Source organism: Larimichthys crocea, chromosome XV, assembly GCF_000972845.2.
Source record: "Larimichthys crocea isolate SSNF chromosome XV, L_crocea_2.0, whole genome shotgun sequence".
NCBI lineage: Eukaryota > Metazoa > Chordata > Actinopteri > Sciaenidae > Larimichthys > Larimichthys crocea.
In genome coordinates this window covers 3,637,383-3,661,132 of record NC_040025.1, presented here as the reverse complement: position 1 = coordinate 3,661,132, position 23,750 = coordinate 3,637,383, and the positions used below count along the sequence as shown (strand labels likewise).

Below are 23,750 nucleotides of genomic sequence, written 5' to 3'. Positions count from 1 at the left end.
ATATATTTAATAGACAGACATGGTATCGATCTCTTCATCAAATACATCATCACATCATTAATATGCTAAACATTAAGTGATAAACTATCTGAATGGATCAATCATACTCTGAATCAATATGTTTTTGAAGACAATTCCTCTTTAAGAAGCAGGAAAAACAGTGTCAGACTTGCAGCCTACGGTATGTATACACGTCTTTCCCGGCTACATTTGATTAATTGATTGATTGATTGAAGTGTTTATTTTAATTATGCAAACCAAAAGAAAAAGAAAAATAAGGCAAAACATTTAAACGTAGAAATAGATATTCGAAAAGGAGGGAGAAGAAGAATAACTTATAAACTCCCACCCCTTCTCTTTAAATAATGAATGACAATACCAAGCTTCCTTGCAACTTGTAAAATACAACATTATCACCTCGGATCATCTAAAAGAGGACGCCTCATGGTTTCTGAGAGGCTTCTTTCCTGTCACTAGACCTCCCTGCAGTCACTGCACCGCCATGCACAGACATGTAGTGAACATATCAGTGCTCATCAAAAATAAAACACTGCCTTTAATAATTGAAAAAGACTTTCTGGTGGCAATAGCAGTCATCTTTAATGCAGATGACAGGAGTTAAAAGAAAAAATCCGAGAACACTCCCAGCATGCACTTCCACCTTTTTTTCCCCCTCCATTCTTGCCGAGCAGCTGCTGAACACTGCTGACTAAAACAGACATACTTGTTGAACACAGGCCCAAAGCTGAGATTATCATTTTAACTGATAGCATCGTTTAAGTCGCATATCTCTGTTGACAGCTCGTCATTTTTTTTTTTTGTAAACATGCAGTATATAATTCTTGAGCTTTCCCCAAACCCTCATTTTTCTTATCAGCAAAGAGTTTTGTTGAGTACTTTGGCTGTGACTTTGACCTTCTTGCCACTGCTTTTTGTAATATTAGCAGTAGTCTTTATTACATCTAGTATTTCTGTCATGTTGGTGATGTAAAAATGTGTCCGTACAGCTTCTAATCTTGTTAATGTTGCAGTTTGAACCCCATTAAAATTGTTAATAAATCTGAGAATGAAATCCCATTCTCTACTTCTTTCTTTCTCCAGGCTGTGTTTCTAAAATCACTTTGTATGTGTTTGTGTGGGTGGACTTCCTCTGCTTGAATATGCATTAATGCATCTCCCTGTATAGTACATTTCAGCTTTCTTGTGATGATGGAAGGGCCTTATTTCCCCTGTCACGTCAACACTGACGCCGACCATTGGTATCAATTACACTCCACTTCCTCTCTGTGCTTATTCAGACACATGGAAGTCAATTATATCTAATTGCTGGTAAATTACACAGCATTCACATGGCAGTTACTGTCTATGTGCCGAGGAAAGTCCTGTTGAAGGTTATCACATCGCAGTCATTAACAGTTATGAGATAAGAGAATCATGCAGGTAACGATAGCTTGGCTGAAAACCATGATCTTCTCTCTGTTTAATCTGCACTGTGCCGTTTACTCTCCCTCTGTATTTCACTCTTGGGATATCACACTATTTCACGCCACACTGAAGACAAAAATCTCCATACTAACTGACAGTCAGCAAGTTTGTTAGGTCAGTTGTGATCAGGAACAAAATATTTGTATTGTCAACTCCTGCAAGGCTAAATAACAATGGATGATGCGACACAGCTAATAAGGTTTAATAGCAACCTCCATTTGGGCTCTCCGTCTCCCTGTACCCTTAATTTTGCCATTCCAAATGTGACCCGTGAGAATAGTAGCTCCCAAAACAGAAATCATTACCTACAATTAAGATCTTCAAAAGTAATTGTGTTGTTCTTGTGAAACTCTAAATGTCACACTAAAAATAAATCTCGCTTACACCAATTAATATGCAAAGGTTGCATACTGTGGTGGAATGGGGGCTTCATTCTGTATATGACACATTTTAATATTCATGATATTAATTAGTACTTATGTGCGTGTGCCCGAATTACATATGTGATCATGCTCTGTATGAGGTATGTGTAATTAGCTTGACTGCTCACGCCTCCAGTGTATGTTTTTAAGACATATTTCCATTAACCTTCACTCTATCTATGGTCAGTAGTGAGGAGGTGTGTGTGTGTCTATTTGTGAACACTCAACAAGTAATGTATATTTATGAAATGTGCTTGACAGTGTCTGAACACTTCTGATTGTGGAAGTAGTGTGTATATCATTGCAAACATACACTTAAAGACACACACACACACTGAGCTAGGTGTGCATGACATAGGCAGTCACGTATCACTGGATCCATCCCTAAAATCACCAGACAGATAAATAATTAGCGATATTTAGTGATCATTTCATCATCATGGATTGCAGGCTGAATGGCAGGCTGCATTATGGGCTGCACTGCTAACCTTGCCTGGCTCCTAATTCATTTTGAGTGTCCATGTGTGCTGCTCATACCTGTTTATCGGTGAGGGCATATAAGTATTGATGATCAGGGCTGAAGAGCAGATCTCTCAGGATGGGGCTCCCGTTGCTCACCACCACATTCTCATACAGCAAGGCAGGCTGGATGATGGAGTTCACCAGGATCTGGAAGAAGACAGAGGAAACCTTGATTACAATCCAACATTTCTCAAATTATTGTTTAGTTATCGAAGTGACAAAAGATGATTTATCTTACAGTGAACACTTTTCACTGGAACTACTTTCTACCAAAGAGATAGACCCCATAAAACAGTACAGCTCAAAGCAAAGCAAAGTTCCACTGCGATCCTAGATGAAGACCAGAGACAAGATGTTGTGAAGACAGAAGCTGTATGTGTCAACTTCTTAGTGGTCTTAGCTAACCAGTTTAATTGGTGTAGATTTATGTTTAAAGTTGACTTCAGCTACCTTGGAGCTCTTTCTTTTTACACTCCATTTTAATGAGTTCATCAATAATACTGTACTGAGTGATGTTTTTGACTTGTCAGATGACCTTTTTCTATAATTCATCAGTTCTGAGGATACACACCGTCCTCTAATGCACCACTATTTGGTGTACCATAATATTCCCATGTGCATTTCTTTGTTATTGTCCTCAAACATCAAACGGTCACTGTATTAAACACTGGAAAAAAAAGAGCAATGACAAATTCTGTACAAATAAATTATGTGTTCACTCCTACTCCTTGTAAAAGCAGCATATTCCCATTCCATCTGGTGTAGCACTTAAAAGTTTACTTCAAATGTTGCCGTCAGCTGAAAAACAGGACTGATGTGACAGATGACAATTTCAGCACTTTCATCTGAATCTCAATTTATGCTGAAGCTTAAAGTCATACATTTGGTCATAGTGCCACATGATAGGGGGCGTAACTACAGTATACAGCTAACTGATGGCTCTTTTGTTGGTGCTTACAGTGTTAAGTCTACTGACAAAATGTACCAGAAAGTAAATTGTTTTCTCCTTCCACTCTGTACTCCGTTTGGATCTTTTGCTTTCTAATTTCCCGACCTCCATCTGCTCATCCATCACCTGACAGCAGTTTAGTCTGCTACAACTTTTCTGTTTTTCTGTCGCCCGGGCTCACTCTGTCATCTTCTTTTTTCCCCTCTCTCCTTACTCTAAAGTCTCTGCGGTTATTATCTAAATCACTAACCAGAGTTTCCTTCATCTTGTTTTCTGAACAGACGGTTCATTAACAGATAGGCTGTCATCGTCACTGGATGTGCTTTTGTTGTTTAAGAGCAGGAAGTGGCTTTTGCTTACAAGTTAAGTGCTCAGATAAATCTGCTTTGAGGAGCTTCTCGGCGGAGTGAAACATGAATTTTACTCTAAAAGGTCAAATGTAAGTATACAGCAGCAAGGAGCAGGTTTTGCTGGAAAACCTGATATACTGCAAATACTACTTACATCTGATTTTATCTCATCTCTGTCGGAAAAGTTGCAAATCACAACTTCACACTGACTTTCAAAAGTGTTGTGTGTGTGTGTGTGTGTGTGGTGTATGCCAGTTGTTACTGTCCAATGATAATTTGTTTTAGCAGTCCCTTATGTTGCTCCCACAGGAACACAATCATACACGCTGAAACTTTTATTGATGAGAATGTGACCTTTTGTCCTGGTGTATTTCTACTTCTGAAGATCCCTCTTTCTCTCTCTCTCTCTCTCTCTCAACAGCAGCACAGGCCATGCTCACACATACACTAAAGGAAGAAAAAAAGAAAAACCTACTTTATTCTAAAACTGCTACATGCCCTGGGCCGCTGTATCAGTTGTGATGAGTGAAGGACTGTGGCGGAGCGAAGGGGGAATAGGAGCAGGGGGCACGCACTGCCCTACAGCTCGGGGCAGAGGGCAGTTGGAGTGGGATTCAGGTCAGTTGGCACAGAGGGAGCTGCAGACTAGAGCAGGTGACTGTAGATTCTCATCTAGTCTAGTAGCCTGCAGGTTTCTGCTCTCCTTCTGTGACCTCTGCACTCCGGAAGTTAGGGCGTCCAAACAGACTTCTCGCTAAGAAAGTGGCAGCACTTAAGTGTGAGAAACTTTGATTAACCCTCCAAAGATCCATTTTTCTCAGAGATATTACAGATCACACGTACATTAGTGGAAAATGTTACCGAACTGAATCAAACCACTACAACGACGTACAGCGTTATAATCTCAAAAGTCATATGTTTACCTAGCTGAAATACCTGCAGGAACCGGATTTCTTTTCTCTGTAAAGTCGGTGCTCTCTAAATTCAAAGCCATCAAAGTGAAAAAGGGGTGACAGTGGAGCATCTGGAACTTTTTTATGTTCATTTGTCCAGTTTCTCACTTTCTGGAACCTATTAGCAGAGAGCCTAGACTATAAGATGAAAGAGACTGCTACAAAAGCAGTGTCTACCTGTTTTAAAAGGCGCTTATTAAATATGCTTTTATAGCTGCTCCCAGCATGATTAGACCAAAAAAAAAGAAAAAAAGATTCCTACTTTGATGTTACTGACAGCTTATGAGTCATTAAAGTTTTTTTTTTTTTTTTCCTGATTAGTTTACCTCTTTGGAGCGAGACAATCATACATATTTTTTATCGCGCTCAGCAGTGCCACTCTCCGATAAGCGCACTGAACATTAATTGCTGCTATTTGCATTCAAATTATCCACCAATCAATTAGTTTCAAAACACAATGTTTATTTGGAATGTATGCATGCTAAGGCGACATATCAATTCAGTCATTTCAACGGTAGATGAAGTATCATGCAGAGCTGGGATGCCAAGCTGAGTGTGATTATACTGAATTCTCCATTTATCATCCAGGCATTTAAGTTAATGCTCTTTTCCAGGAAGATGTACGTTAAGGAAGCAGGAACAGGTTGCATGTCTTGCTAAAGGACAGTGCAATAAGACATGCAAGACCTTTCAGCTGAAGCGTGGTATCTCTAGGCGATTTTTAGTTATGCAACTCTATGGTGACAACGCTGTAGAGAAAGTTTTGATCAGGATGAAAGTTAAAGGTGACTTTTCCAAATAAGTTTGCAGGCCGTTCTCTGACTTTGGAGTTACATCCCCTCTTTTTCCTCTTCTTCACCGTCCTGTGTCCCTCCCTCGGACCTCTCCGTCTCCTCTATCCTCCTGGGATTAGGCTCATTACCAAACCAGTGCTGATATGACCAAGGACACTATATCCCTTACACACACACACTGAACTCTACAAGTATAGACAAAAATGAACACTTAAGTACACACACTCAGACTTACAGTTATATGCGTGCACACTCAAATGTGCCAACAAGTCCTCTAGCCTAAGCGAAAAAACTCTTTTAAACAAACAATGTCACTTTTCCTGTTAGGAACCTTCAATGTGCACATTCTACCGTGCTTGCTAGGCAGAAGTCCTTGCCAGTGAGGCATTTTTCAAGAGCATAAAAGACGGAGGAGGAGTCAACAGGAGAGACAAAAAGGCAACACGTTCTCACTCCTAACTTTAGGAACAGATGCTTGATCAGAAGGCCAAACTAGGATGCTGTAGGTGCCCCTCTAGCATCAGTTTTGCATGTGCAAAAGAAGTCAACATTGGTGTTTGGTTTCACCCAGGAGACCAACAGTGGTCTCCTGGGTGAAAGTCCTGTGTTTGTTTGACACAACCATCCACCCCAACCACCAACCATATGTGGACTTTCTCGCTTTATATGACACATCAAAACATTACACCAGATGGGCTAGAAACTAAGAACACATGAGTAGATTTAGTCTCAGAGAAGTTAACCCTCCATTGGTGTTATGAAGCTTTCTAATAAATTTGACTTGACACCTTTAAAACACTTAATCACAGTACATACTGGAACTTCCAGCTCCTTAATGAAGTGTTTTCCAGTTATGGATATAAACTTTCCTTCCTTCCAATTAAGCAGCTTCTAGTTAAACTGGACACTGGACTGAAGTTGGGCTGGGATGAAGGCAAAACTTGATAATGATGGTGGAGACATATGAGTTGGGATGAAGGTGGGAGGCGGTTGTGGAAGAGAGTGAGGGACGCTTAGTGTCTGTGCACAGAAGTGTGTCGGCAGTGTGTAGAGGAGGACAAGGTAATAAAAGAGAACAAAGGGGAGTAATGAGCTTTGGCTAGAGTGCTGCAGTGATTAATACCATGCTGGGTTCAACCACCAGTCACACCTTTGGGTCAGGTGAAGTGGGAAAACACAATCACATTCTACCCTTTACCATCTTTCATTTTTTAAAACTGTCCTTTATTTATTTATTTATTTTCCTGGTGGCTTAATTTGACTTCCTTCTTCCTCTCCTTATTCTTTCCCCCTTCACTTCTTTCCTTCCATCTTTCTGTTTGCCATGTATTTATAGGATGCCACTTAAATCTTTTTCCTTCATTTTCTAATTTTTCACCTGTATTTTATTCTCTCATTTCCTTCCCCTTTCTCACCTTCCTCCATTTACTTCTCTCCTCTTTCAAGATATTTCCTCCTTAATGCCTTCGGTCCATTTTATCCCCCATATCGCCTCTTCACCCTGTTTCCCACTCTTCCTTCTTCTTTCCCCTCTTGAGACTTCTCCCTTCCATCCTCCTTTTCCCCTCTCGCCGCTTCAAGACTCCCCCCTTGTCCCTTTTCTCCCCTCACAGACACAGACCTCTTTCTCCCACTGTGTGTGTGCGTCTGCGTGCGCGTGTGTGTCCAGACACAGCAGTGCCCTGTCCAACCTCAGCTGTTAAACATCTAGTTAATTACGCGGCTGGACAAAGGGAGGGGAGATGAAGAGAAGGGGGGAAGGATGCAGAGGAGGGGGGAAAAAAGAGAGGAAGAAAGGAGCAGCTTGTTAACCTTGTTAGCATTTCTCACTGAAACCAATGTTACAAATGTGCAGTGAGGACGAGTAATGAACCAGGGTCCTAAATGTTCAAGTAGCTCTTTGATGATGGAGGGAACAGAGGGAGGGAAAAGGCATTTCCTTAATGAAATCTATGGAGGTGTGTGTGTAGAGGAGTGTGTGTGTGTGCGCGTGTTAACAGCTCCTCACTGTATTCATGATCCCTAATGAAATTGATTTTGGTCTCATCTGTTGAGAGGGGGTGCACACACACAAGCACACACACACCTTAAAGTCTTCACCCTAAAATTTGATGATTTAGCCTATGTCTTATGAGGACATAGTCTTATGAGGACATTGTGTTATGTCCCCAAAAGGAATTTGAGTCCCCACAAGATAAACACATTTACTGTGTCCCCACAACGTCATGTCAGTGAAAAAAGGGGTAAATATTAAACATCCAACTAGTCACTGGTGTGTGTGTGTGTGTGTGTGTGTGTGTGTGTGTGAGAGAGAGAGAGAGAGAGAGAGAGAGAGAGAGAGAGAGAGAGAGAGAGAGTTGGCGGGGTGGGATTTATAGGGTCGTTGTCTCAGTGAATGTGTATGTGAGTGTGTGTGTCTGACCCTGACTGGAGGGCATCCAAAGTATCACAGCACACCTGCTGACTACACAGTCTACAGCTCTCTCTCTCTCTCTCTCTCTCTCTCACACACACACACACACACACACACACACACACACACACACACACAAACGGTTTGGTAGAGCCACATCAGCGAGACAGGTTACTCTGAGTGAAATTAATCATCGTTCTTTTGTCGCACCGCTGCTCTCACAACAGGAGGCTGGCCCCAGGTGACACACACACACACACACACACACACACATATGCACATGTACGCACACACACAAAGAGTGACAGGCAGACAGCTGGCCAGTGACAGCATGCCACTATGAAGCTGTTTCCCCTAACAGCTAACAACAGTTGACTCTGGTTAAAAGAGAACAACACTGCCAAGGTGTGGTCAAGGGAGTGTGCAGGGCACACTGTCACTGTTAAGTTCAGATAGATATTTTCTGAATTATGCTATATGCTCTTCATGGCAGGCATACAATGCAAATGCTAAACACTGAATGGAGCGGAGCTACTTTGTTCAGAGATCAAACTGATCACATGTGGATAAGAATGCTTTGAGGTCTATTGGACCTCCTGGAACAATAGCAAGAGTTGATACTGCTGCTGATAATGCTGCTGCTGCTGCACGAGCATTAACAACACATTAGCAAGATGATGCTGCTGACTTTGGAACAACTGTCTGCAAAACTGCAAATAAGCCAAATAGCACATATTTAAAAAGCATTTTTAAACTACCTTTTTTTCTTTGGCTTTTTTATTATCTTATGACGTTACATCTTAAAGTTCGTAATCTTTGTGTCCAAGTTTTGCCCTTTCTTTCTTTTCTGGGTCTGCAGAGTTCATTTACTATTTACAAAAGTTAATGGAAAATTCCAGTTTATTCCAAATTATTGTTTGAGTTTTTGACATGACCTGTGAATATTTTGCACTCCAAGTAATTGCTGAGATGTGAGAATGCGATGACATCGCTACGAGAAAGTCAGGGGAAGAAATTTACATTTGTACAGCCAGATACATTTTAAATAACAGCTTTGCCAGAATATGTAAACAACTTTTTCATTCCAATATAATAGTGCATGGAACTGCAGTAAGAGGTCAAAGTTGAACCAAGAATTTGGTCTTACCATTAACTGTCTTGATTATATTATGGACTATATAACTATATAAAAAGTAAGACCTGGGTAATAAAAAGCTGAATTTCACTACAAGTGAATCATGCAGCAACTTGGAAAATTAGCACAGTTTTTGGAGCTGACATGTTAGGCTTCCAGTCGCAGTTGTTTTGAGCAGCAGTGTAGCATTTTCACTTTCAGCCGCCTCCACTTGCCAGAATGTGACAATGGTGGCTAAAGCAGCAAGAGCAATTAGATAGTCTCACATTAAAAATTCTCAGAGGTATAAACTTGACAACAGCTTGAATTATTCTGATGTTATTTTTCTTCCCTCAAACCCCTGGACTGCTTTATTAGCACCATTAGCACCGCCAGGATTTTTCATTGAAACAGTGGGGCACTGAGAGCGTCAAAGTGTCATTGCATCCCTTTGACTTACATCCCTGCAGGGGAATATGTCCTATAAAATGACACAATATAACAAGCAGACACTCACAGAAGACGTCTCTTTCTATTCAAGTCAGGAGCACAGAGATAAGCATGTGCATGCACACAGCTCCCTTTGCCAGAGCTGCATCTGTATACCCTTCTTGTCAGATAGGAAGACATGGCAGAGTACTTTTTCTGCTGTCTGACAGGCTGGACTGGTATGGTCGCATATGTGTGTGTGCCTAGGGGTGTAAGGCCTTTTTAATCTTTTCACAAGCGTGATGGACTTGGATGGAGTTTCCCCTCAGTGCTGCTCTTATAAGCCATCTTCCAGTACACACACACACCTCCGCTGCTATCATAACCCAAAGCTGGAACCAATCCCTGAAACGATCGCTTGTTTCGTTCTGGATTCTCTTTGCTTCTTCACTCTCCATCTCTTTCATCCTGCTCTCAGCCCTCTCATCTCCCTTTCTGCCCCTCTTGTTAACTTCACCTCGACATTTCCCACATAATTTTCTTGCACTCTTCCTCGTCCTCATCCTCCCCCCTTCCCTCTTTTATCCACTCACATCATCCATCTCTCTGGCCCCGTCCTTGCACTGCAAAGAAACTCTATCATTCTTAGTCATTTAGACTAGAGTATTATTTCTTTTAAAACAAGTGAAAGACTCCGCCAGTGGGGTTCATAAAAGAGCCCTTAATTCAATGCTGTCCCACTTATTTCAGTAACAAGTGTCATCGTCATGAAACAAGGCAGAATAATGCAGATCACTCGACTGGTATCAAAAAAATGACAAGTTATTAATTCACAATCTTGAAATGAGTTGATTTGCATTGAAATTGAGCTGAATCATCTCTGCCCGTTGGCTGTTTAAGATTAGATTAAATGACTTGTTAAGGTAGGTTTTTTTTAAGGTTCTTCTTTGCTTCTCTCCTGCCTCCCACTGTGCCATGCCACACCTGAGAATGCTTCTGACATAACTAGGTCTGGCTCCTTGCTAAAACAGCAGCTCCATATTCTTTCCTGAGGCAGCTCCTGCAGGCTGAAGCCAGTGTGAAGCTAATGGCATCCGCACGCTCGCTGCAGAACGCCTCGTAATGGTGTGGTCGTTGGTTTGAAAACCTAGGACTAGCTGGGAGAATGTGGGTAAGAGAGACTGTAATTATAAGGAGATCCCAGGCGAGTCTGTGTGTGCATATCTGTAATTTTGAAATCATATAATGCTTGTGAAGCGATGTATGTTTCTCTGGTTCCACTTTGCATAATCATCAGTTAGAAGTATTGTGGCCACTCCTGGAGCCCCACATTGGCAGCTGTTCTTTCTGCTGAAGTGGTCATGAGCAATAAAGGTTGTATCTCTGTGCGTCAGACCACATGCGACCTTCCTGTGGAGGAAGATGAGGAAAATAAGGGAATTTCTCTGCAGGCTTCTCTGGGCAGTTAACCTGTCACTCAGTAAGTTTGGAGGACATGTGAAGTCTGCGTCCTTCACTGTGAGGACCGAACTCATGGAACTAACAGCTGAGATGTTGATGAGCAGTGAAGGCTCCAGTGGATTCTCTTTAAACCACAATGTCTCCACGTCCAAGTGTATCTTCTCTCAGGTAACAGAGAGGAAAAAGCAGGGAAGGTATTCCCAAACTGGTGGATATGTTGTGACCGACCACTCTTGTTTATTTCCTTGCTTTCTTTTTCATGTGTCCCAACATCATTACTTTCTGGAGCTACCTGACAGAAACAAGCACAAGGTCACTAATATCTCTGGCAAAGAATTACTGACGCTTCAATGGCTGGACAGTCAAGGTCCATTTACTGTACTAGCTAGTAAGACTTGAATTGGGATTGTTTTGTCAAACTACTATTGTCGAGGTCAAGAAACGACTTCCATGCTTCACCTATAAGCGAACATGAAAGTAATAAAAGAACTACAGCTACTGAGCTTTCATGTCAACCCATCCATCTCCATGACAACTGAGAAAACACCTCCTCTAAAGACTGTACGATGTGGTTGAAAGCTCAAACTGATGTTGCTTACAATAGCGCCACTGTACTGGAGAGCAACCATGGTGTACTGTACTGCTGTAGTGGTACAAGCGCTCTTGTTGCCCAGATGTACTTTTGTTTCTTTGAACACAGGAGTTCAAATTTGACAACAAGCATCAATCCGGAAATATACGATACCAACTGGCAATGCTCCACTAGCAGAAGCAGTAGTACTATGCAGCAGAAGTGCAGTACTAGATCTTAATAGCCTTTGTCAGATACAAGGAAACCTGTTTCCTGTTGTGTGGAAGGGTGCAGTGGCCCCGATTCAGAGCGTCCAACTTGGGGATGCCCTGCACGTGTAGTGTGCGAGGCTGAGGATTTCAAGGTGAAACAGAAAGCTTAGGTCAATGGACAACGAACAGTCAGGGCGCAGGATGCATTTCTGCAACCAAATGTAACTGCTGGCCCTGAGCTATTGTTTTCACACTCCCACCATAATAGTTTTATCTTGACGACGCTGAGGTGGCGACAAGTGAGGACAAATCTTCATTTCTCTTGCTCTATCGGTGATGTGTGCGTGCGTTTGTGTGTCTGTATTTGCATCTGCACGGCGTTTCACTCCGCTCGCCACCTCTCGCTCGCTCCTCAGAGCTTTGGAAACAATTGCATTTCTCTTTTGTTTTCCTCTCCCTCTCCTTTCCCATCTGTCCCTCTCTCATCCCGTGCTCTCTTCCACTTGTCACACTCTCTCTTTTGCATTTTTTTCTTCCCCCCTTGATGTACCAGCTCAGCTGACACACATGAGCAGCCAAGGAGAACACACTTGTGTACAGCGCAGCCTAGCCAGCATGTGTAGGTGTATGTGTGTACATATTTGTGTATGTGTGTGTGTGTGTTTTGCCCTGCAGTGAGTAGTGAAACTACTGCTAAACTAGCTCAATTTGTCAAGAGCAGAGAGGTGTGGGCCTTGAGGACCACTGTAGCGCTTGTCTTCAAGGAAAACAGAGGAGTATAGATTTAAAAACAAAGAAAAAGAAATTCAAGGATAAAGTTCCAATAGATGCTGCACACAAACTTCATATGTACACACACACACACACACACACAAACACAGTTTTGCTCCTTTCGGATCAGCCTGAGTGAAGCAAATACCAGGAGGAAAGGATACTTCATCACTGCCACTCCTTCAATATGTGTGTGTTGACTTTGACAAAGAGCGGTCAAGACCTCAATGTTGACTGAGCATTTTATGTGCGTGCTTGTGTGTGTGTGTGTGTGTGTGTGTGTGTATGTGTGCGTAAACAAGAGGCTGCCCCACCTCGACAAGGCGACGACTCATTATTAAAGGGGTAGCGCATATAAATTATCAGCTGCTGGCCCGAATGAACTAAATAAAGAAAACAATGTCACGGCGCGGTCACAGGGTGAACGTCTACTGAAACGAATGATGAATGTCTCTGTCTTTTTTTCTCTCTCTTTGCTCTCCTCCTCTGGCCTGTTGCCACGGCGATTAATTCTGGGATGCACAGAGAGAGAGAGACAGAGAGAGAGAGAGAGCGATGAGAGTGACACGTTTTGGACAACCTTGCTTCAAAGGCCATGAGCTTATCGCAGCTATACACACACACACACTGTGCCTATGCTTCTACCCACCAAACACACACACACACACACACACACACACACACACACACACACACACACACACACACACACACACTCACAAATATAAATCCATGCAAAGCCACACCCAAAGTTCTAAGTGAGTGATGAGCCTCAGGAATTGTGTGTATTTGTAGTTTATCTTTTAGTTTAATGTTTGTTTGTGGGGTGATTTTATGTTTTAAAAAAAGCAATTAAAAGACAGAGTGGGCGTGAATGATTGATTTGTGCTGGTAAGATAATAAGCAGAAGTACATACAAACAACAAAGCTCCGTCTGGCACAGTAGCTTTCACACCCAAGTTTTGATGAAAAGCCTTCATCCAGTCTCGCTTTCTACCCTCCCTCCTCTACATCCTCCTCTTCCCTGCCCATGCAGAGTTACTGAGGAGACTGACTCATCAGAGTCAGTTCAGCTGGCCTTGAATAAGCCTAAAAGCTAATGGAAAGCAGTGACACAAAGATCACCAGTGGCCACTCGCGCTGTCGTTGGGAGAATTGGCTTAATGAGACTTCAGTGACTAACAGACACAATCTTTCCAAAAAGGTTCACTGATATTCTGCAGGATTTCCTTTTTCATGTAAATGGAATAGTTGGAACATTACATCATGCCATAAACATATGGAGATGGTCACAGTAATGTTTGTAGGCCACCTGGGAGCCAATGTGGAAAAGGCTGGATCTTACCTAATTTTTAGAGCAGTCTGCAGTGACTATACAATGAAAAATAGCAGTAATCCGATGTAGATCTAGTGTAGGTGGCGGTGACTGAAATCAAAAATATCCATTTTGTGACCGAGCAATAACTTAAACACGTACACCTGCAGTTTAGCATTGCACTTCCATAAAGTTCAAGTGGCAGAGGCAGAGACGTCCTGATTTTTAGTCTCAAACTAAAAAAAAAAAACTTCTCAAACCTACATCTATACACCTACTGTACAACCAACAGTAAATAAATACCTACTTATATGACAATTCCATGTCCCCAGCGTGAATCACTCATTTTATAAAGGTTTCAAACAACATATCCAAGCTGAGACAACCCTGATGACATCCATCCATCATCTGTCCATTTTCCATAACCACTTATCCTCATCAGGGTCGCAGGGGGGCGAGAGGCGTAGTACATCCTGTACAAGCCTCTAGTTCATGATAGGACCGACAAACAACCATTAACACCCACATTTACACCTATGAGCAATTTACAGTCACATGTCATTGGACTATGGGAGGAAGCCAGAGTACCTGGGGTTCAAAACAGGAAACTTCTTGCTGGGGGGTTATTTTCTCAGACTTTATGAAGACCCTCCTTATGAAGAGACTGAGTAGTGCTCCATGTGTTGAATAAATCTTTGGATGTAAAATCAGTGGAGAGCGCCAATAAACTCCAAACTAATATTATAATTTTACTGCATATATTAAATTATAACTATAGTTTGTTTTGTGTATCACCTCACTTGAAATAACACAAAAAAATAAATAAATTACTAAATTGGCGGATAAAAACAGAGAGACAAGACGGTAGTCTGGACTGGATTATGGACTAAGATAACATATCTAGTAGCTATAAAATGATTCTTATGGTTGACCAGTGAGCAAACATGTGGCAAACTGTTGCACATAAAGATAGCTTAACGTTAATTCAGGATGAAAAAAAAAAAGTCAACGTCACATCACTAACATGCTATGCTTGAAAGTAGCTACACGGTTTCATTGTTCGCTTCCTCCAATTCTCCCTCCTCGTCGTGCCTACTTTCTTGTCTTGGGAACAGAGAGAGCAGTGGACAGTCAGATTAATGACCTCAGCCTCTAACACACTCTGTCTTCCTCTTCACGTCTATCTGAGCCTCACAACTGCGCTGGGATGAGACACGCGGGGAGTGCTCTGGAGAAAGAGAAACAGCACTTATATTTTTGGACTGTCTGTTCTCCCGCTGTGCCGCCATTCATCTCCACTTTTGCATATTTGCCGCAGCTGTTGACACAGAATGTAAAAGTCCCTTCCTGTAGCAGGCAGACAGAAAGTCATAGCGATGGAGACGCTTTAGCACAGGTGGGAAATAACAATAAATGTGCATGTAGATGCTGATGCATGCACGGCTTTCCTATGTCTGCGCATGTGGCTGTCTGCTTTATGTGTGTGTCTGTCGCCCTACTTGGATGTGTAATTACAAAGGAGAGATGATAAGCCAGTTTTTTTTTTTTCCTTTCCTGTGGGAGCTCACAGCTAATTATAGAGCCAGCGGAGCTTCAAATTGCCATTTAAAACAGCCATACGGTGGGAGACAATAACACACTCCCCTGGTGGTGTCACCACTGTGTAGTAAGTGTGTCTGCATGGAGGCATCACAGTGGAAAGGAGAAGCGGCAACAGTGGTGAGAAACAAAGGTACCCTGCAGCCCTGTTAGCCAAAAAATAACTGATTCCCTGAACAGGAAACCATACTTTAACAGCTGAAATATCTGTGAATTTTACAGTGTGTAGACAGCTGTAGGGGCAGATTAAGAGGACGGGATGACGGGAGAGGTTAACGGGCGGAGTAAGCCTTTAAGACGACATCATTTAACTGCTAACTTTATTTCTTGACACTTGATTGTTGTCTTTTTATTGTCATTGTTTAATGTCAGAAAAATAGCCCTAACTCCCCTATAACCAAATGCAGACTTATTTCTGCTCTTAATCCAGCTGTACTCTGCCAAAAGAAACTCTCAATCACTCTGCCGAGGAAAAGTCTGCGTCCACAGAGGCAAATTTATAACTTTTAGGCAAGATGGAAAACAGAGGGAGACGGAGAGAGAGAGAGAGAGAGAGAGAAAGGGAAGGGAGGAAGATGCTTAGGGATGGATGTAGGATGAGAGACAAAGATGGAGGGACAGATAAGTGAGAATAAACAGAAAGAAGGAGGGAGAAAGGATGGAGGGAGGACAAGGAGGGATTTTGTGGTCTGCGGTGGAATGTGCTTTGAGGGAACGATCACTGCCAACACACACACACAAATGAAACAGTCTTTCTCTGCCTCTGGCTGCCATTTACTCACACAGGAATCCCACCATACTCACACACACACACACATACACACACACACACACACACACACACACACACACACACAGTCCCCAACCACACAAAAATAGGAGGCCTTGCAATAATACATGCATTCCTTACAAGCCTTAGTGTTATATGGTGGAATACACACACATACACACACATACACACACACACACACACACGGAACGGATGGATAAAGTAGTTTCAAGAAGTGCTGTAGCAGAATAAGATGAGAAACCAGCAATGATGAGTCATCATTCAATTTATATTCATTATGAACACTCTTGCAAGTATGTGTGTGTGTATGTGTGTGTGTAATGAGAGAGGAAGCTCTGTACATGTGATCATGGCTCATTGCAGACGCATGTGTGTGTGCGTGTGTGTGTGTGTGTGTGTGTGTGTGTGTGCACTCTTTATTGGTGTGTTTCCTGATAACACTCCCTCGGGTTTACATGGGCCGTAACTCATGTGTCAATTAATTACCAGCATGGGTATATGTGTGCATGTGTGTGTGTGTGCGCGCGAGTATGAGATAGAGTTACAGTCCATCAGTGTAATGAGTGTAAGAGGAGCTGTAACAAGATACTGGTCCTATCTGTAACTAACACCAGGTTAGATACAGTCAGATATCAGTGGGCTGCAATCCCCTCTCCATATACACAGCCATTGGCAAACTGTCAAAGCCTCATGGGAGCTGAAGTTCACAGTGAAGTTGAATAAATGTTAATATCTGTTACAATATAGCAACCCTTACATATTAGAAACCAGAACATTTTAAAATCTTTTACTCCCAATAAAAAAAGCAATATTTCCTCCCAATTGTTGCACAAGTTTACAGCAAATTACCAATAAATGCGATGGACTTTTTATGCTAATATATTCCGAAGAACTGGGCAAGATTCTTTGGCATTTCCGCACAGCTTTTTCATGCCCAAACTGAAAATAAACTGAAACTGGTGGATAAAAACTAGTCGTCTAATATTTGTTTAATTCTTGAATTCATGAGATAGTATGGTGATGCTTCCAGTTTGTCTGGGACACATGACATGATGAGCTGAGATGTCCAACACGGCTGAACAGACAATCTCAGCGTGAGCTGCACAAAATCAAACTTAAGCCACAGAAAAAAAAAAACAGTTAAAGCCTTAGAGATACTAGCTGTTTGGTGGGGATGAGCTTAGTCACAGAGCTAAATGCTGATGTTCTCACAATGACAATGCTGATGTTTAGCAAGTATTTCACTTTGTTCACCATCTTGGCTTAGCATGTCAGCATGCTACCATTTTCTAATAAGCACTAACACAAAGTAAGCTACCGCCATGTTGGTGATAAACCGAAATATTGGATCAATCAGTACTAATGGTGGCAATACAGTGTAGATGAAAAGTCAGGGGATCACCAGAGTTTTTAAAAGTCACAGTGAGGGTGACATGAATGTCTGTACCAAAGGTTATGGCAATCCATCAAATAGTCGTCGAGATATTTCACGCCAATCTACCACTATCAACCTCATGTTGGCACTAGAGGAAAGGTCAGGAGATCACCAGCGTCAGCAGACTCTGTCCTGTGGTGATCATGAAAGTTTTTACAAAATTGAATGGAAATTCATCAGATAGTTGTTGAGATATGCAGCCAAAGTATGTGCCAAAGTGGTGATTCTACCAACTAATAGACTGACGTTGCCACCCATAGTGCCCCAATGCGAGTGTGGTTAGAATACGAGCCAAAGATTTAACCAACCAACCAACCAAAATCTCAGCAGGCTAAGCTCCTAGCACAGATTTTACAGGCTTTACATGAGATATTCTACACACACCATACAGAGAGATTTTCTCATGACTGATAATCTTGTTACAGTGCCAGGGAGAGACATGTACACAACACAAAACACAGCCCACTGACCTTTTTTTTTTTTTACTTCCCACCCACGTGTTTCAAGGCTTCTATGTATGCTATTAAATTCACCGACAAGTCATGCAGTCTCCAGCTCTATCTGATACAATGTTAAAAGATTTTATTATGTCAGGCAACAAATGGAACTCCAGCCACCACAAAGGGAACTGCAGTGTAAACCAAAGCACCCATTTTCATGAGTGCAGAATGGTGTTTACCAACCTTTAACAACTTTTCCAAGCTGATAAAAATCTTTATGATGTGAATTCACGGTGAGCATTGCGGTGGATAGCATCAAACAGGAGCGAGTTATTGGAGGATCCGTTTGTTTAAGGGCCGAATATAAATCAACGCTTTTGTGAAAATGTAATTGATTTTTGTTTATACTGCCTCCTTATGTCTGGGGGGGTCATGCAATACTTTACTCACCTTTTTATTTACCACAGAATCATTGCAGATAATGCCTGGCTGTAAACTGCAGCTTCTTGAAGGCGGAGATCACAAGGCTGGACTCTGTGAAAGGCTTCACCCATCTCATTATCGCTGCAACTGTATTTATGGATATAGGGTTTATACCCAGCTCAATTCACAGCAGGTGGTAAAGCTAAAGCCGTGCATTCCACAAACAGCCACCCACCCAGCCAGCGTACACGAGTTAGAAAACCAAACACACCCCCAGGCGCCAATTTGATTCCAAACGTAAGCAAATGTGAGGTTTGTTTCTTTTCATATTCAGCTCACTTTTCTATCAAATTTCTCTTTCCTGACAGATTCCCCGCCCCCCCTTCATGCTTGCCTGTTGGCGACCTGTCATCCTGCTCACTTTCCTTCACCACCCAATCTCCTTGGCTATAGCCTTCCCTGTCTCTCTTTTCTTCTGCGTTTATTTAAATGGAAAAGAGGCACACTTGCTGTGAAAAGTGCAGCCGAGGTTATGACAGACAGAAAGAAGCAATGAGGAGAGAAGAGGTATGGTGTGAGGTGAGTGTGTGTGTGTGATCGAGAGGCCGTGTGGTATCCTCTGCCAATCAATCAATCTGGGGAATATATTTCTATCCACCAATTATAGAGGTGGTGACAGCACCAATTTGATCTTCCATTATGTACTAATGAGATCTGGATGAATAAGTGGATGACAGATGCAACAAAGGATGGAAGAAAGGGAGGGAGGAAGCAGGGATAAAAGGACTATTCACACAAACAACTGAACGATTGAATAAATGAGAAAACAACTGTTTTCACAGTCTGATGATTGACCAGGAGAACGAACAAAATTCTTCAGCACAATACTGCTTATACACAGTATAAGTCAGCTTGTATTATGTACTGTCTACTCGGCAGTATATTATGGTCAAGAGCAACCTTTGTGGTTGTGAAGTGAAACCAATGCAGAAGTGCCAAAAACTGCAGTTCCTCAAACGTCCACTTGAGGTTGGCTACAGAACAAGTCACAAGTCCATAAGTCCCCATGTTAAAATGTCCAACTTCACAGCAGTGATAAACATGTTTACAGCCTGGTACAAAAAACTGTTTTGGTCTTTATAGATAATTTTCTTGTTCGTGACAACTGTACTGAGGGTGAATTATAGTACAACTTAAAGATAAAGTCTGCGATGACTGACAGGTGCAGGGCCGTTACAGGTGGCTTGTTTGAGCACCTAGGCACCTCAGGTCCACTGATGATCCACATCTTTCCCCTTTTTTAGATTAGCCAGGAGGCAGAAGAGGCAGGACAACCCTTGGCATCAGCCATCACATACTTTTAGCTTCAAAATGGCCCTTCAGAAACCTGTGGGTGACGCCATACATACAGCATCCATTTTATACTGTCAGTGATTATGGTGACCTTCTTCAGCGCACTTAAACTTGTTCACAACACCATTTATGGGAATCAATCCCAATAAAAGCAGAATAAATAGCAAAAGTCATACTGGTAACTATGTCCGAAGTGATGCTTTCATAAAAATAGAACATATTTCACAGGACCATCTGCACAGGAGACAGTACACTTTGTACAACACCTCTGGAGAGAGGTGATTTTGGTTTTATTTATTCTTCTCATTTAAATGTATTGTTGCATTGATTATTTCTTTCTCCCCCTTTTTCAGGAAAGATAAGGTTAAGAAGGAGTAGTGGAGCCACTAGCAGAAATATCATAAAAGCAGGAGTATAGTTGCAGAAAGTAATAGTGTTTTAAATAAAAAATAAAGACGGAGGTCAGAAGGGAAGGATGAGAAAAAAGCGTTTCTGAAGGGAAGACGAGTGAACAAAAGAAAGGGAACAAATGCAGAGAGGAAAGTTTTGTCACTGAATTTGATATTCTCCTCAGGCTGCTTTCTGCCGGCTCCAAAACCTTCCACCACCCTCCACTGTGACAGTGCCAGGGTGCTGTCTAAAGCCCCGCCCGTTGACGGAGCACTATCCCGGAGGCTGATCTCCTGTCACCCCCCCCCCTTAATAAAACCTACCAGCTCCTTCGCAGCTCTGGGGTTGTGAATAAAAAGGCATCAGCTCGAATGTTGGCTGGTGCAGAAGTGACAGTGTCATCATTTGAATGTGACCTAAGGGGCCCAAAAGGCTGTACGAGTCAGCTGGAATTCATGAGGGTGAGAGGGAGAAAACTGTCGGCTTAAAATGAGGAGTTCTGTGAATAGTCATTTGTGTGTTTGTCTAGGGTGACACGTTCCCTTATCTTTGTGTAAACTGTAGCCAGCAATAAATATGTAGCCTTACCAAGTGTTTTTGACAGGTTCACCTTCAGTTTGAACCAAAAGGAAAACTTAAAAACACGTTCAGTCCATTTTTCTTCATCTTAATTCAAAAGCCGAGCACAATAGAGGGAGTGCTGTGGTCAGAACAGAAAAACAGTGTTTGCAAAGGAATGGTAGGTTAATACACCTATCAGGAGGCAACACCTACTCAAACACTGCTCATGTACTGCAACATTTGTCCAATGTATCCTTTTAATCACCTGAAAAAAACCTCATCTCCACCCAAACATCCACCTGTATGGAGCTCTGTGCCTGTGTTCCCTCATGGGGGAAGTTATAATGGTCTCACTGTCTGCTGTGCTGAGCTTGGCGGTTTGTTGTGGAGAGAGTTACGAGGTCAGAGCCTAGATGTTAAATATAATACATGCAGACAAACACACACAGAAATGTGAATTGGTGACGTTTTTTCTGTCCTTGGAGTCCATCCACCTGAAGTGGCAGATTTGATAGATGGACGTGCTTAAACTTGTCTGTTGCCATGTACCCTCGCTGATATGGACAGATTACGTCACATGGCTCCCAGGCTTGGTCAGCCTAACATGAAATGTTGTGTGGTTCAAAAGGATGATCAAGTCCAATCATCTAGCACCAACATTAAATCTGGGGAGTGTTTTCACCGGCACATGGCCCATGAAAATTACCTTAAAGGCAAAATGTTCATAAGGTTTGTTGCGCATATTCACCATACCCAGAGGATGACTCTTCTTTCTTTCTCTTATGCTACTATCTAGCAGAAACTTGCTTGTACAAAAAAAAAACCCTAATGGGCTAATTGCTAGGATCATTTCCCCAAAGGGCATAAACCATAATGAGTTTAATGACTCCACTGGTTTTAACAGTGTGCAACCATTTACTTTTTAGAATGGCAAAAATCATAATTGTTTTTGACTGTTGCTGCTTCGAGGACTTTTCTTTTCCTTTAACTCACTCCTGCTCATTTGATCTCACACTCGACTTTTTAGAGAAGTGCTGGAAGAATGAAGTATCCTGCTTATTTACTTTAAGGAGCCATTATATATGCTTACAAAGTCTTTATGCGGGGTCATGTAGGGAAAATAACACGTTAGTTAAACTGCGTATGTGTTCATGCATCGAGTAAGCGTGATTATATGCCAGCCTCAGCTTATTTGTGAGTGGGTGTGTATGTGTGTGTGGTAAGCTTGGGAGGAATGTGGGCATGTGCTGATTTTCTTTTATACTGTGGGTGGGCCTCGGTGAGTGCTGTGCCAGGCAGTAAAAGACACCGATCCAGCTTTAAGTGGCATAATCCCACCATCCTTCTTGCATTTCGTTTCTCACCGGGTCTTTCGCTTTGCTGTCTCTCGTTTTGTCTGTTCGCTGGAAAGACTTTTTTGCCACGGCGGAGCACGTGGTCATGGGCAAGAAGACAGAAAGAGAAAGAACTGAGGAAGAAATACAGAAAATCTCGAGTGTGCAGACGCGGGATGCTTTGCCCTACAGAAACAGGAAGTTCAGCGTCAGTGGATATGAATGGAGGGACAGAGGGGAGAGCGAGGGGAGATGGAAACGGCCCAGTGGAAACCATGATGTCATGATTAGTGAGGTGCGACCATCCTGCAGTCACATTGGCACCACATGGACGCCATTGGAAAGCACACACATACAGTACACACAAAATCTCTCTGTGTCTGCCCCCTAACCGATCACAGCTGCTGCAAGAAACAATGCGGCCATTGTCACTCTTAACCTCCATCTTGTGCACTCAAACACACACGCACGCTGTACGCGCACAGCGGATGAGTATTAAAACATTCGGATGCTTCAAGTGCCGCTGAAGTGTGACGCTGGTTGACAAAATCATTTAAAGATGGAGTAAGGGAAATATCTCTGGAAAAGTGCAGACGTCTTATTTTATCCACATCATTATATTTTCACCAGTAATCCTTCACTTGAGTTACAAGATGAGCTTTTCCAAAAACTCACATCGTGCATTTTCCTAATAACAGCAGAACACAACGGTCCCGTGAACTGGCTGAAAAGTGTTGAATTGTGTGATCATGAGCATAAAGGAAGTAATTTATGAGTGAAAATGTTGCATATTTAAAAACAAAACACTAAACTGTCTCTGTCTCAGTGTGAATAAATCTTCCTGCGTCTTACTCTCTGTCTGGAACAGATTAAATAAAAGCCTGAGTAAAGTTTCTGTTTCTTTCCTTTCTATTAATAGAAAACACACACATGGTGATTAAAACCAAAACTGGCAGCTTTGAATGAGGTTGTTTCTTGGCCTCATGGGACTCCTGCGAGAAGAGAAAACAAGCTAACTGGGTGGGAGGACTAAAAACCAAGCGAAGAGGCTGATGCTCGTAAGTGAAGGAAGACAAGATAGCTTATTAAAGATCAATTAAGGAGCTGATGGAGCGGTATAAAGACAAAGAGTCTTCCAAACACACTGCAAACAGTCCTCTTTGCTCCATGTGTGTGTGTGTGTGTGAGAGAGAGAGACCAGATTACCCAACAGCAGCGTGTCCAAAAGAAATTTATCTCATCAGTGCAACAAGTCTACAAACATTCAGAAATGGAAACAGACCAAAGGAGATCAGCAGGAGGGAAACCCCTGGAAAAGGGGGATGGAGTTAAAGGGGAGAGAGAGGGAGGTGGGGAGGGAGTCAACTTTCAGAAGGAAAGTGTGAATACAAATAAACATATTACAACATGTAGGAGCGACCAAAGGTCCACGTGAATGTTGCTGTGTACATGATGTAAAAAAGCTAAACCAACATTCTTCATGTTGTCAAGATTACCATTTCACAGCAGGTCCTCCACATTAAAACACAGCAAAATACAAAGTTTGTCATTACAGCCCACTACAAATCACCTCTGTGACTAATTTGAAGGGTTTTTTTTGTTTTTAGGAGACACAGTTAAAATAATAACTACTGGTTAGTTTTGGGGGACAATTGTAGTCAAAA

The 23,750-nt window shown here is 42.1% G+C and overlaps 1 protein-coding gene across 2 annotated transcripts in view; it reads right to left on the bottom strand.

The window, feature by feature from the left end:
- Positions 1-23,750, bottom strand: part of LOC104919270 (plexin-A1) — a 255,711-nt gene that overhangs the window by 131,575 nt on the left and 100,386 nt on the right. For both annotated transcript variants that reach the window (XM_019272556.2, XM_010731243.3), the window contains exon 4: positions 2,445-2,576. In XM_019272556.2, coding sequence (XP_019128101.1) covers positions 2,445-2,576 — 132 coding nt within the window. The remainder of the gene's footprint in view (positions 1-2,444; positions 2,577-23,750) is intronic.